The 13,217-nt window shown below is 41.4% G+C and overlaps 1 protein-coding gene across 3 annotated transcripts in view; it reads left to right on the top strand.

The window, feature by feature from the left end:
- Nucleotides 1–13,217, top strand: part of LOC143280942 (kinesin-like protein KIF16B) — a 79,521-nt gene that overhangs the window by 32,468 nt on the left and 33,836 nt on the right. For 2 of the 3 annotated variants that reach the window (XM_076585756.1, XM_076585757.1), the window contains exons 14-21: nt 495–569; nt 1,859–1,912; nt 3,127–3,186; nt 4,456–4,578; nt 5,569–5,620; nt 8,841–8,978; nt 9,970–10,052; nt 10,803–10,921. In XM_076585756.1, the coding sequence (XP_076441871.1) occupies nt 495–569; nt 1,859–1,912; nt 3,127–3,186; nt 4,456–4,578; nt 5,569–5,620; nt 8,841–8,978; nt 9,970–10,052; nt 10,803–10,921 (704 nt within the window). Of the gene's footprint in view, nt 1–494; nt 570–1,858; nt 1,913–3,126; nt 3,187–4,455; nt 4,579–5,568; nt 5,621–8,840; nt 8,979–9,969; nt 10,053–10,802; nt 10,922–12,190; nt 12,212–13,217 lie in introns of all 3 variants that reach the window. The other variant, XM_076585755.1, reaches the window with a different exon arrangement.

Here is a 13,217-nt window from a genome sequence, read left to right on the forward strand (position 1 = left end):
TGGGGGGAATGTGTGGTGTGTGTGTGTATGAGGGGGGGCTGTGTGTGGGGGTGTGTGTGTGTGTGTGTGTGTGCCTGCCTGTGTGTGTTTGTCCTTATCAAAACACATGTGAGCACACAATTGTATTGATGCTGACAAGTCCTTGTCCATTTGGATTGTATGTGAGTGTTTGGGGTGGGGTGGGGTGGGAAGGGGGTGGATGTGTGTGTATTTGTGTGTTGTGTGTGTGAGAGAGAGCATGTGATGTGTGTGTCTGTGTGTGAGAGAGAGAGAGAGAACATGTGTGTGAGCATGTGTGTGACTGAGTGAGTGTGTGTGTGTGTGTGTTTGTGAGCAAGTGTGAGTGAGTGAGTGTGTGTGTGTGTGTGTGTGTGTGTGTGTGTGTCTGTTGTTTGTCAGTGTCAAAACACACATTGGCACAGAATGGTGTTGATGCTTACAAGTCCTTTTCCATTTGGTATCATGTGTGTGTGCGTATGTTGATGTTTCTTCAGGATCCCAATGTGCGACTGATCTGTGAGCTGCGGGAAGAGATTGCACGGCTGAAGGCCCAGCTTGCTGCCAGTGCTGTGAGTGTCCTACAGTGATGAAAATAGATGGTTTATGTTTTATATGAGTGTGTCTCTGTTCAAATGCTGCGTGACCCTTTTATTACATTTGGCAAGGGGCTTGTGATATCATGCTTCCTTTGTCATATCTGTGTGTTGTGTGATTGTGTGTGTGTGTGTGCTGTGTGTATGTGTGTGTGTGTGTGTGTGTGTGCAACAAAAATAATTCCATCCCAGAATAGTGACTGACACCTTGACCTGTAAACTTCAGCTCTATCTGAGTGAGGTGATAGTCCAGGGATTAAAACCGCATTTTTTTTTAAATTGAAAGGGTTTTTGCAACAGCTTCAGTAAAACATTTTTAAAAAACGATACTGGGTACTTACAATGCGCTCTGCCTCTGTAGTACAGGGGCCCAGAGTGTTAACAGTTTGTACCAGTATGGGAAAAATTGGTTACAAAAATTTGCAATGAATGGTGTGTGTTATGTGTGTGTGACAATATGGGGGGAAAAAAGGTTTAAAAATTTTACAATGATTGGTGTGTTGTGTGTGCCAATGTTGTAAGAAAAATGGTTTAAAAAAAAAAATTACAATGATTGGTGTGTGTTTTTTTGTGTGGCTTTTTTACTCACTTGTGTAAACAAAGTGAGTCTGTGTTTTAACCCGGTGTTCGGTTGCCTGTGTGTGTGTGTGTGTGTGTGTGTGTCCGTGGTAAACTTTAACATTGACATTTTCTCAGCAAATACTTTGTCAGTTGACACCAAATTAGGCATAAAAATAGGAAAAATTCAGTTCTTTCCAGTCATGTTGTTTAAAACAATATTGCACCTCTGGGATGGGCACACACAAAAAAAAAATGAAGCCTAATTATATGCAAACTGCATTTACTGTTATATATATATTTTTTGTATTCTCTGAACTTGGCACTTTGATCTCTTATTCTGACACAACAACAAGAGGAGTCATTATTATCATTTTTTGTTCAAACAGGAACTTCTTTTGCTAAGCATGGAATTTTTATTTATTTTGCAAACGTTTTGGTGCAGATAGTAAAGAAGGGAAATTACTCTGTAATTAATGCTAGGGGACTTAATTCACTTTAAACTGATCTTTCTCATCTTAAACATTACATTTTGAAATTATACTCAATACATGAAAAGCTTGGATTTTTTTTTTTTTAAGTGTATCACAAGTGAGTCTTGAAGGCCTTGCCTCTCTTGTTGTTTGTTTGTTGGTTGGTTTTTGGTGTTGTTGTAAACAGTGACCTTCCGCCTGTTTAATGTGTAATTCCTCCTCTTTCCGTTTCAGGACTTGCCAGTTACACCCAGTGTTCACAAAGAACTCCACGAAAAGGAAGTCAGGGTGAGTTTAGTTTCAGAGTTTGTTTATTCCCATTAACTCTTTTTAGTCATAGAGAAACAAGGAAACATGACAATAACAGGATGACGGCCACAGAGGAAGAGCGAAGATAATTTCAAAAGAAGAAACAAAAGGGGGGGATAATACAAATGGGGGAAAAATAAAATGAAATAAAAGGCCAAATGTAATCAGCAGTCTGGTACAATGCAATAGGAATAGACAAATGCACAGATCACAACTTAGATTTACAATACAGCTCTGTATCTGACTAGCTGAGCCTGAACTGGGAACTGGGGGGTTAGTTGGAGCATAGCAGTAACAATGACATGGTGTAACAAAATAAAATACACAGTAATTTGCATGTTATTTTAGCACCAATTTGCCAGTAATACTGGGATTGGTTTGATATACACAAGAGAAAAAAAGGACATATAAAAAAAAAAAGAAACAAAAAGAGTGTTTGCAAGTACTAGGGAAGGGAGGGAAATAGTAGGTGGGGATACACAGAGAAACCAACAAACGAATAATAAGTGGAAAACATAAACTTCATAAGAAAACAACATTTTGAAGAGATGGACACTCAGGCAAGGTTGGAATGCAGTCACCGTCAGAAATAAGCAAACAATTTTTTTTTTTTTTTTTTTTTTTTTTTTTTTTTTGTTCTGAGAAGGCGTGTAAGCATGAGTTGTAAAGATGCATGATTGGGGACTTGAAGGTCTCTTGTTGACAGCCATCCTCAGGAGTGATGAAAGGCGGAAGTAAGTAGGTAAGCAATGAGTCGTTCACAGGTATGGCGGTATTTATTTGTCACAAAGTCAATTAGCTTCCATTAGTCATGACTTTCTGATGATGTGGTTTATACAAATCTGTATTTGGACTCAACCCTGAGGTAGCTCCTGTGCAGTCAAATAAGCAATGATTTGATTTTTTTTATTTGGAACTCATGAAGTACAGTCTGTGTGACACATGTGAAACACAGCGCAGCAATAAGCTTACACCTTATACTGTGTACAAACATGAAACGTGTATGTATGTGTGTGTGTGTGCTTGTGTGTGTGTGTGCTTGTGTGTGTGTGTGTGTGTGTCTCTGTGTGTGCTTGTGTATGTGTGTGTGTGTGTGTGTCTCTGTGTGTTTGTGTATGGTGTGTGCCTCTGTGTGTGTCTGTGTGTGTGCATGTGTATGTGCGTTTGTGTATGTGTGTGTGTGTGTTCTGCAGATGAAGGAGCTCACAGACGAGTGGACAGACAAATGGCGACAGGCGGCCTCAATCCTACAGGTGTGTGCCCTTTACCTTCTTTCATTGATTGCAGAATGTTGTTTTGAACACCACATTTCTAGTCAGGTCATATGAACTTCATTATCTCTGAGGAGAAATTGCCATATGGTCATGAAGCTTACAATACAGAAATGAGATATATATGACATGTACATGTTTAAGCATTCAAAGAGATCACATGAAATCACACTGACATGTTCCAGAACATTTAACGTATTTAAGAACAATGAACAGTTAAACAGTAAATAAATGAGTAAACAAGTAAATTAATTAACTAACCAGGTAGCCAACAAACTAATCAATCATCCAGTTAGTCAGTAAGCCAATGAATTAACTATTTTGATAGTAAGTAATTGTAATAAAAGTAATTACAGACATAAAAATATTCATCAAGAAGAAATGTACATGTTCAGGCATCCAAAGAGGGCACATTGGCACACAGAAGGGAGGTAATATGCTAAGAGAGGTTACTAGCCGCACCTGCTTCCAATTTCACTGCATAAATGGGGCAGAAGTTTCCACAGAACAGGAATCAGACCACTTGCTGGAGTCATATAGCCTGTTAGATTTAATAGATTTTTCGAGAAAAAACCCTTTTTGCGTGTGTGTAAAACTGGAACTCTTTTCCCTTGGGAGAGAGCATGTTCCCAGGGAGAAAAGATAGTTGCCTCCCCTGCTGTTCTGGTATTCATTGTTGGACACAACTGACTATCATAGAAGACGCAGCTGCCTCTTCTGCTATTCTGGTAGTCACAGTGTGACACGACTATCCATCATACACGACGCTAACAAAGTTCACAGCGAGTTGGGCGGAGCAATCTTTTGACAGTATTGTATTGTATTTGGTTTTTTTTGGGGTGGGGTGGGGGGGGTTTTGGTCACAACAGATTTAATCTGCTCTCCCCAGGAGCGTGTGGCTACACTGAGAGCACCACTTTTTGTTGTTGTTGTTGTTGTTTCTTTTTTTCTGCCTGCAGTTTTATTTGTTTTCCTGTTGAAGTGGATTTTTCTACAGAATTTTGCCAGGGACAACCCTTTTGTTGCTGTGGGTTCTTTTACATGCGCTAAGTACCTGCTGCACACGGGACCACTCGGTTTATCTTCTCATCTGAATGACTAGCGTCCAGACCACCACTCAAGGTCCAGTGGAGGGGCAGAAAATACTGGTGATTATGGGGTTCGACCCAGCGCACACAGGTTCTCTCGCTTGCTAAGCGGACGCGTTACCTCTGGGCCATCACCCCACGATGTGTGTGTGTGTGTGTACAGGAGGAAGGTAACCTGGAGCTGAGGAAGGCGGGGAGGGGGGTGGTGCTGGACTCATCACACCCACACCTGGTCAGCCTGGAGGACGACGTGCTCAGCACTGGTGTCGTGCTCTACCACCTCAAGGTCAGTTGTCACGCTTCACTTCACACACACACACACACACACACACACACACACATGAGTGCACACAAACACACACCAACACAGACATGTGAGTATACACGCAAACACACACACACACATAGACACATACATGTGAGTGCGCACACACACACACACACACACACACGTGCATATGAGTGCATACATATACACATATGAGTGCACACACACACACACTCACACACACACACATGTAAGTGTACAGACACACATGCACACACACACACACACACACACACACACACACACACACACACACACCATCTGATATCACTTACAGTGAAAAGACGTTAAACTAAAGAACGAACACACACACACACACACACACACACGTAAGTGTACACACACACGCATACACACACACACACACATACACACACACAGTGTAACAGATCACAAATGTAAAACATATCTTTTAAATATATCAGATTCACGACACAGACAAGGTTTGACAAAACAAGGGAAAAGCGCACGTGACCTGAAAATTGAAAAAAGGTACATAATTAGATAGATATTCCAGGAGAATACAGATTGTGTAGCAGTTGTTAAGTGCTGGAAGATGAAATCCATCTACTTGACCAGCGTCCTCAGTAGGTGTGCATGGACCATGCTTATTGGTGTATTCCCCGGTGCAGTGTGTGCATTGGTTAGCTCTGGGTAGTGTGAGCTTGACAGTCCGATAGCAAACCGTGCACTGAAACAGTACTGGAGCAATCGCAAACAACTGTTGTTTGAATATTTTGCGTTCCAAATATTTCATCATGAATTATACACACTATAGGTGATGAGTTCTACATTTTATGGTGTTATCTCGTGACTTTGGATGATAATTTCTACACTTTATAGGTGATAAGGTCTACATTCGATGGTGTAATCCCATCTGTGTGAAGGTGAATGATGTTCTTTGAGTCGCACCTTTTATGACTGACTGTTGTTTCCCCGACGTTCCAGGAGGGTTTGACCAAGCTTGGCACAGAGCAGTCAGAGGAGATTCAGGACATTGGTTGGTATCTCTGTGTGTGTGTGTGTGTTGTATGGTGCTGTGTGTGTGTTGTACGTTTCTCTGTGTGTGTGTTGTACAGTGCTGTGTGTGTGTTGTATGGTGCTATGCGTGCATGTGTTGTACAGTGCTGTGTGTGTGTGCTGTACAGTGCTCTGTGTGTGTGTGTGTGTTGTACGGTGCTGTGTGTGTGTGTGTTGTACAGTGCTGTGTGTGTGTGTGTGTGTGTGTTGTACGGTGCTGTGTGTGTGTGTTGTACGGTGCTGTGTGTGTGTGTGTGTTGTATGGTGCTGTGTGTGTGTGTGTTGTATGGTGCTTTGTGTGTGTGTTGTACAGTGCTGTGTGTGTGTGTGTGTGTGTGTTGTATGGTGCTGTGTGTGTGTGTTTTATGGTGCTTTGTGTGTGTGTTGTACAGTGCTGTGTGTGTGTGTTGTATGGTGCTGTGTGTGTGTGTTGTACATTGCAGTGTGTGTGTTGTACGGTGCTGTGTGTGTGTTGTACGGTGCTGTGTGTGTGTGTTGTACATTGCAGTGTGTGTGTTGTACATTGCAGTGTGTGTGTTGTATGGTGTTGTGTGTGTGTGTTGTACATTGCGGTGTGTGTGTTGTACGGTGTTGTGTGTGTGTTGTTCGGTGCTGTGTGTGTGTTGTACATTGCTGTGTGTGTGTTGTACAGTGCTGTGTGTGTGTTGTACGGTGCTGTGTGTGTGTTGTACAGTGCTGTGTGTGTGTTGTACAGTGCTGTGTGTGTGTTGTACAGTGCTGTGTTGTGTGTGTGTTGTACAGTGCTGTGTGTGTGTTGTACATTGCGGTGTGTGTGTTGTACAGTGCTGTGTGTGTGTTGTACAGTGCTGTGTGTGTTGTACGGTGCTGTGTGTGTTGTACATTGCGGTGTGTGTGTTGTACAGTGCTGTGTGTGTGTTGTACAGTGTTGTGTGTGTGTTGTACGGTGCTGTGTGTGTTGTACATTGCGGTGTGTGTGTTGTACGGTGCTGTGTGTGTTGTACAGTGCTGTGTGTGTTGTACAGTGCTGTGTGTGTTGTACATTGCTGTGTGTGTGTTGTACAGTGCTGTGTGTGTGTTGTACAGTGTTGTGTGTGTGTTGTACAGTGCTGTGTGTGTTGTACATTGCGGTGTGTGTGTTGTACAGTGCTGTGTGTGTTGTACGGTGCTGTGTGTGTTGTACATTGCTGTGTGTTTTGTACAGTGCTGTGTGTGTTGTACAGTGCTGTGTATGTTGTACATTGCTGTGTGTGTGTTGTACAGTGCTGTGTGTGTTGTACAGTGCTGTGTGTGTGTGTGTGTTGTACAGTGCTGTGTGTGTTGTACAGTGCTGTGTGTGTTGTACAGTGCTGTATGTGTTGTATGGTGCTGTGTGTGTGTTGTACAGTGCTGTGTGTGTTGTACAGTGCTGTGTGTGTTGTACAGTGCTGTGTGTGTGTGTGTGTTGTATGGTGCTGTGTGTGTTGTACATTGCGGTGTGTGCGTGTTGTTTGGTGTGGTGTGGGGCTGTCATCCTAGTTTCCTTGACATCTTTGTCTTCTTAGTGTGTGAGATTACTGATACTGATACTTAGTATCTCAGTAGCCCATTGTGTCCAAGGAAGGCATTTATGCGCTTCTGAGTCCCATTTGGTGTGGACTGGTATGTGGCTGTGTGGTGTCCTAGCTGGATCTGCATGGGCGTTCACAGTGAGGTCAGGGAAACTGTCTGGGCTCCTCCAGCATTGCTGCTTCTGCTGCCTTCCGAAATACGGATTCTTTCATACATGCAGTACCTATCTTCGGTCAAAGACTAAGCTGTCTAATAAACTTTTTTTTACAAACACGGTCATTTGCACAAAAAAAAAGGCTTCCTACCTGTGTCGAGCCGACCGACGGCTGCCCTTAGGCACTCATCATTGTGTGCGAAGGAGGAAGGTGGCAGAGTGGTTAAGACACTTATCTGCCAATTCAGTGTCCATGAGGGAGTGGGTTTGAACCCCACTCTGACGGGTGCAATAGCCGAGTGGTTAAAGCGTTGGACTTTCAATCTGAGGGTCCCAGGTTTGAATCTCGGTAACGGCGCCTGGTGGGTAAAGGGTGGAGATTTTTCCGATCTCCCAGGTCAACATATGTGCAGACCTGCTAGTGCCTGAACCCCCTTCGTGTGTATACGCAAGCAGAAGATCAAATACGCACGTTAAAGATCCTGTAATCCATGTCAGCGTTCGGTGGGTTATGGAAACAAGAACATACCCAGCATGCACACTCCCAAAAACGGAGTATGGCTGCCTACATGGCGGAGTAAAAACGGTCATACACGTAAAAGCCCACTCGTGTACATACAAGTGAACGTGCAGCCCACGAACGCAGAAGAAGAAGAAGAAGAAGAAGAAGAACCCGACTCTCACCTGTTCTCCCAAGTTTGACTGGGAAATTAAGACTGAGTGTCTAGTCATTCACATGAGATGATGAACCCGGGGCTCCATTTGCAGCACGCACTTTACGCACTGGAAAAAAACAAAACAAACCCAGTTACAACCAAAGTGTTGTCCTCTGGCAAAAAACCTGCAGAAAAAATCCACTGTGATAGGTACATAAATGTGTATGCTTGCACTCAAGGCTAAAGAGCATTGGGTTAAGCTAATGGTCGGGTATCAAATCAAATCAAATCAAAAACACTTTATTAATCCACATGGAAATTAAGTTGTGCAATCACAGGCTCGTTGTAAACACTGGCATAAAATCATCATGTGCGACATAAGAGATTAAAACTAGTCAAATAAGAATTCCCAATAGTTGACGATATGCTAACCCCCCCACACACATACTCATGTTAAGACAATAGGGTATTGCATAACAATATTAACAAATGAAAACATCCAACAAAAAAGGGTATAGATTACTAAAAATGATGTGCACGCACACACACAAACATACGCACACGCACGCACGCACACGCACACACACGTTAAGACCATAAGGTATTGTACAACAATACATAAATAAAAACATCAAGGGAATAAATCGTATATATAAGTAAAATGCACACACACACGCACACACACACACACACACATACACACACTCATTCACACACACACTCACACACACACATACAACATATGCATGTGGTGGTGTAGTGTATATGGACTTGTCCAAACGCAGTGACGTCTCTCTAGAAAACGGAAACTGTGCAGAGTGTTTCATGTTGTAATGTGATTAATGCACGGTTTGATTCAGTGCTTTGCGGAGACGACGTGCAAGCTGATCACAGTGTGATTGAGTTCCGGGGAGGGGAAGTCACTCTGCACCCCATAGAGGATGCCAGCTGTTTTGTCAACGGGGTGGCCATCAAGGACCCGGTGAAGCTCAACCAAGGTGAGACCATGTGGAAAGTGGTGAGTCTTGTGAGGGCCATGCCAGGCCAGTCAGACTGCATTGTGCATTGTATTGTCTTGTCTTGTTGTATTGTATGGTATTGCATAGTATAGTATTGTTGTATACTGTTGTAGTATTCTGTTGAATATCATCATACAGTATAATGTTGCTGTACTGTATCGTATTATTGCATAGTATAGTATTGTTGTATAGTATTGTATTGTAGTATTCAATTGAATATCATATAGTATCATGTTGCTGTATTGTTAGAGTATTGTATTATTGTATTGTGTATGCAATTGTGTTGAAACATATCGTTGAAGGTAAAGCAGGGTGAGAAGTTTATTTCATGAAACCTTATACACACAGATCTTTTACACACACACACCATACAAAACAAAAAGTGTGGTGTCAAAAAGTTGTTTAGGAAGGTTAAAATGGCTGACGTAGAGGATTGTGCCCTGCCTCCCTGTGCTGAGCCCTTGACACAGTGAATTAAGTACAAGATCAGCACTCTATGCTACAAATGTATTCACAAATCAGCCCCTTCCTATCTCTGTGGCTGCCTTCACCTCTACACTCCATCTCGCTCACTATGATCAGCTTCGGATCCACTCCACTTAGGCATACCCAGATTCAAACTCTCGACTGTTGGCCGCCGTTCTTTTTCTGTCTCTGGACCTTGCAATTGGAATGAACTTCCTCTTTCGCTTCATCAAGTCTCCACACTCAGCTCTTTCAAGTCTTGCCTTAAAACCCACCTCTTCCCAAAATAGCCTCCCTTCCCTGCCTCTTCCTTGTCTTTAGTTTCTCCAGTTTTAGAGTTATGCGTATGTGAGAATGACTGGTGCGAAAGCGCTTAGATTTGTCTCTGCACAAGATTCAGCGCTATATAAGTACCATTATTATTATTATTATATGAATTCTCACTGCCCCGATAGCTGTGGGACCTTAAACCTTTTAACTTTCAACCGTAAACTGCATTGAACAGGAGCGCTGATACAGTTGGGAAAGAACAACGTGTTCCGCTTCAACTATCCGGCAGAAGCCGTGAAACTGAAAGAGATGCGTAAGGTGAGAGACATGTGTAGAAGTTTCCTGTCAGGAACTGTATTGTTTTGATAATCATGTCTGTCTATGACTGTGTTCTATTGGATGATTGTATAAGGCTGTATATGGTTGTATTCGTTTGGTGATTTTTTTAATCATGTCTGTCTATGACTGTGTTCTATTGGATGATTGTATAAGGCTGTATATGATTGTATTCGTTTGGTGATTTTTTTAATCATGTCTGTCTATGACTGTGTTCTATTGGATGATTGTATAAGGCTGTATATGATTGTATTCGTTTGGTGATTTTTTTTTAAGGCTGACATGTGTAATTATTGCAACTTCATTAGGATTGTGCTTACTTGATAGTTATAGTTGTGCGGGACAACATGACGGTGGGGAAAAACTATTGAAGGTGAATTTTTTTTGTTTCTGTCATCATGAAAATTATTCTTAAGAGAAACAAATGGAAAAAGTCTGCAAAGTAAAAAATAATAACAATAGGCTGTGAAATAAGATTCGCTTTGATAGAAAACAAGAGAGGCAAAGCCTTCAAGACTCACTTGTGATACACTTTAAAAAAAAAATCTAATCGTTAAAATATGTTCTGTATTTGTTATTATAAAGCTTTGGATTAAAAAAAAAGAAAGAAAAAAAAAGAAGTCCTAATGGCAGATTCGAACCCTGCATGTTCGGGTGAGAAGAAACTGTCTTACCCATTACACTGTTGTAGCTCCTTAACTGACATTCAAAAATATGGTGTGACTGTTGCAGTCTCTGTCCACGCTCAGTCTGTCCAAGAGTCCACTGCTGTCCCCTTCACAGACCTCCCTGTTCAGCCGCTCCGTGACAGAGCTGTACCTCTCCAACGATAGCCTGGTCCCGTCGCCCAGGTAACGGCGATCACCTGTGTGTGTGTGTGTGTGAGTGTTGAGTGTGCTGTGGCCTCAGATGGGAAAAACTGGGGCCACACACTCGAGGGTCATCAACTTCACGGATGCATGTTTGGGTGTGACCCATCACTGCAGGTGTCTGCATCTCTCGGTCTTGTTGATGCTGGGATATGGTTTGACAGTATTGACTGAGTGCATTGACTGTGTCCACACAGACACAAGAAATGAATGGCACTGCTCTGTGTACCCCTTTGAGTCCTTCAGTCTGAAGGAGAAAGGTGGACAGCAGAATTTGGAGGGTTCCCGTTGCCATGACGCTTTTTCAGTTCTGAGCCTGACATACATGAGATAAAACCCTGTTGGACAAACACAGCTCACATCATTGGCAACCTGTAGTTGCAGAATTCATCAGAAACAGGCTCCGGAAGATAGAGATGATTCTGATTCATGTTTTATTTGTGTCAGTTGCATGCTAAAGATGGGCATAAGTGCCCTCGTATCAGAAGCTTGTGTGGCATAATGCTATCACTATGGTATGATGTAATCCAAAAGAACATCTACAGATAGGTACTTGATATTTAAATGTTACATTACTTTAAATGCATTGCAGGCAGGTGATGTGTCTAAAAGCTCAGGTGTTGCAATTTTGGAAAAAAAACAAACCCAGAAAAAAACCCACCCCCAGAGATCTTTTGCATTCTTCACACCTGGTGTTAATTTGAAATATATTTTTGCATCTGTGTTATGTATGTATGCTTTAAGAGACCTTTAAAACCAACCAACCAACAAAAAAAGGGTGAACTTTGTGTGCCAAACAGGAAAAGCATTGTAATTGGTGAACATGTTTATTGAACAATTCTTTCACTGGTCATTTGGTATTTGTGCAGTGTCAGTCCCTATGTTAGTTTGTGTTTGTTTACAGTATCTAGATATAAAAATAAGACATTTTTCATTTAATTTATATTTTCCACATTCTTTTTAGGTGATATTGGTAGGAGAGAGTGTCAAAAATGTGTACTATGTTACTTTTAAACAGTTAAAAATGATTGAAACAGTTAATAGGAAGGAGCATTTAAAATTTTGTACTCTGTTACTTTTATACAATTAGAAATTGTCGATGAAACAGCTGAAAGAAAGAGTGTTGTTAACTGTGCTTTGTTACATTTGAACAGTTACAAAGTTTTGAAAAAGCTTGAACAGAAAAGCCTTTTGGTAGTACTGTGAGCATTGATGGGGACGTCATGTGACCTGTGTTTCCTGTTTGTTCAGGGACTGGAGGCAACATGCCGTGTGAGTGCAGGGCCTTGGTTCACATTTCTTTTCCTTCCAGCCAATCTATTATCATCATTATTTGTGGTTTCATTGGCAGGGGACTCCCAGCTTTTGATCTTTTTCGCTTGAAAAACATTTTAACCCGGTGTTCGGTTGTCTGTGTGTGTGTGTGTCTGTGTGTCCGTGGTAAACTTTAACATTGACATTTTCTCTGCAAATACTTTGTCAGTTGACACCAAATTTGGCATAAAAATAGGAACAATTCAGTTCTTTCCAGTCATCTTGTTTAAAACAATATTGCACCTCTGGGATGGGCACAAAAAAATAAATAATGAAGCCTAATTATATGCAAAGTGCATTTACTGTTATATTTATATTTTTTGTATTCTCTAAACTTGGCACTTTGATCTGATATTCTGACCCAACAACAAGAGCAGTCATTATTATCATTTTTTGTTCAAACAGGAACTTCTTTTGCTAAGCATGGAAGTTTTATTTATTTTGCAAACGTTTTGGTGCAGATAGTAAAAAAGGGAAATTACTCTGTAAATAATGCTAGGGGACTTAATTCGCTTTAAACTGATCTTTCTCTTAAACATTACATTTTGAAATTATACACAATACATAAAAAGCTTGGATTTTTTTTTTTCAATGTATCACAAGTGAGTCTTGAAGGCCTTGCCTCTCTTGTTTAAGTATGTTAATCACAGGTTTATTGGCAAGAGATTACCTGCTTTTGATCTATCTTTTATTGGTTTTTTGTTTGTTTGTTTCCATGTAGATGAGGCGAGTTACAAGTAAGCAATGCTTTTTGTTTTTCCTTCTCAGTTCTCTTTCCTTCTGGTGCACGGTGACACCATTTTCAGTAATATTGTTTGTTCACTGAGCTGATGGAATAACCCGAACTCGGTCATGTCCTATTTTAGTATCCTAAATTCTAGGACTTCTTTAAACTAGAATCTTTGTGCGTTTTGCAATACTTGCATGTGGGAATTGACATGTTGCATGTAACCAACCCTTCTGA

The sequence above is a fragment of the Babylonia areolata genome, chromosome 4 (assembly GCF_041734735.1).
Source record: "Babylonia areolata isolate BAREFJ2019XMU chromosome 4, ASM4173473v1, whole genome shotgun sequence".
NCBI lineage: Eukaryota > Metazoa > Mollusca > Gastropoda > Neogastropoda > Buccinidae > Babylonia > Babylonia areolata.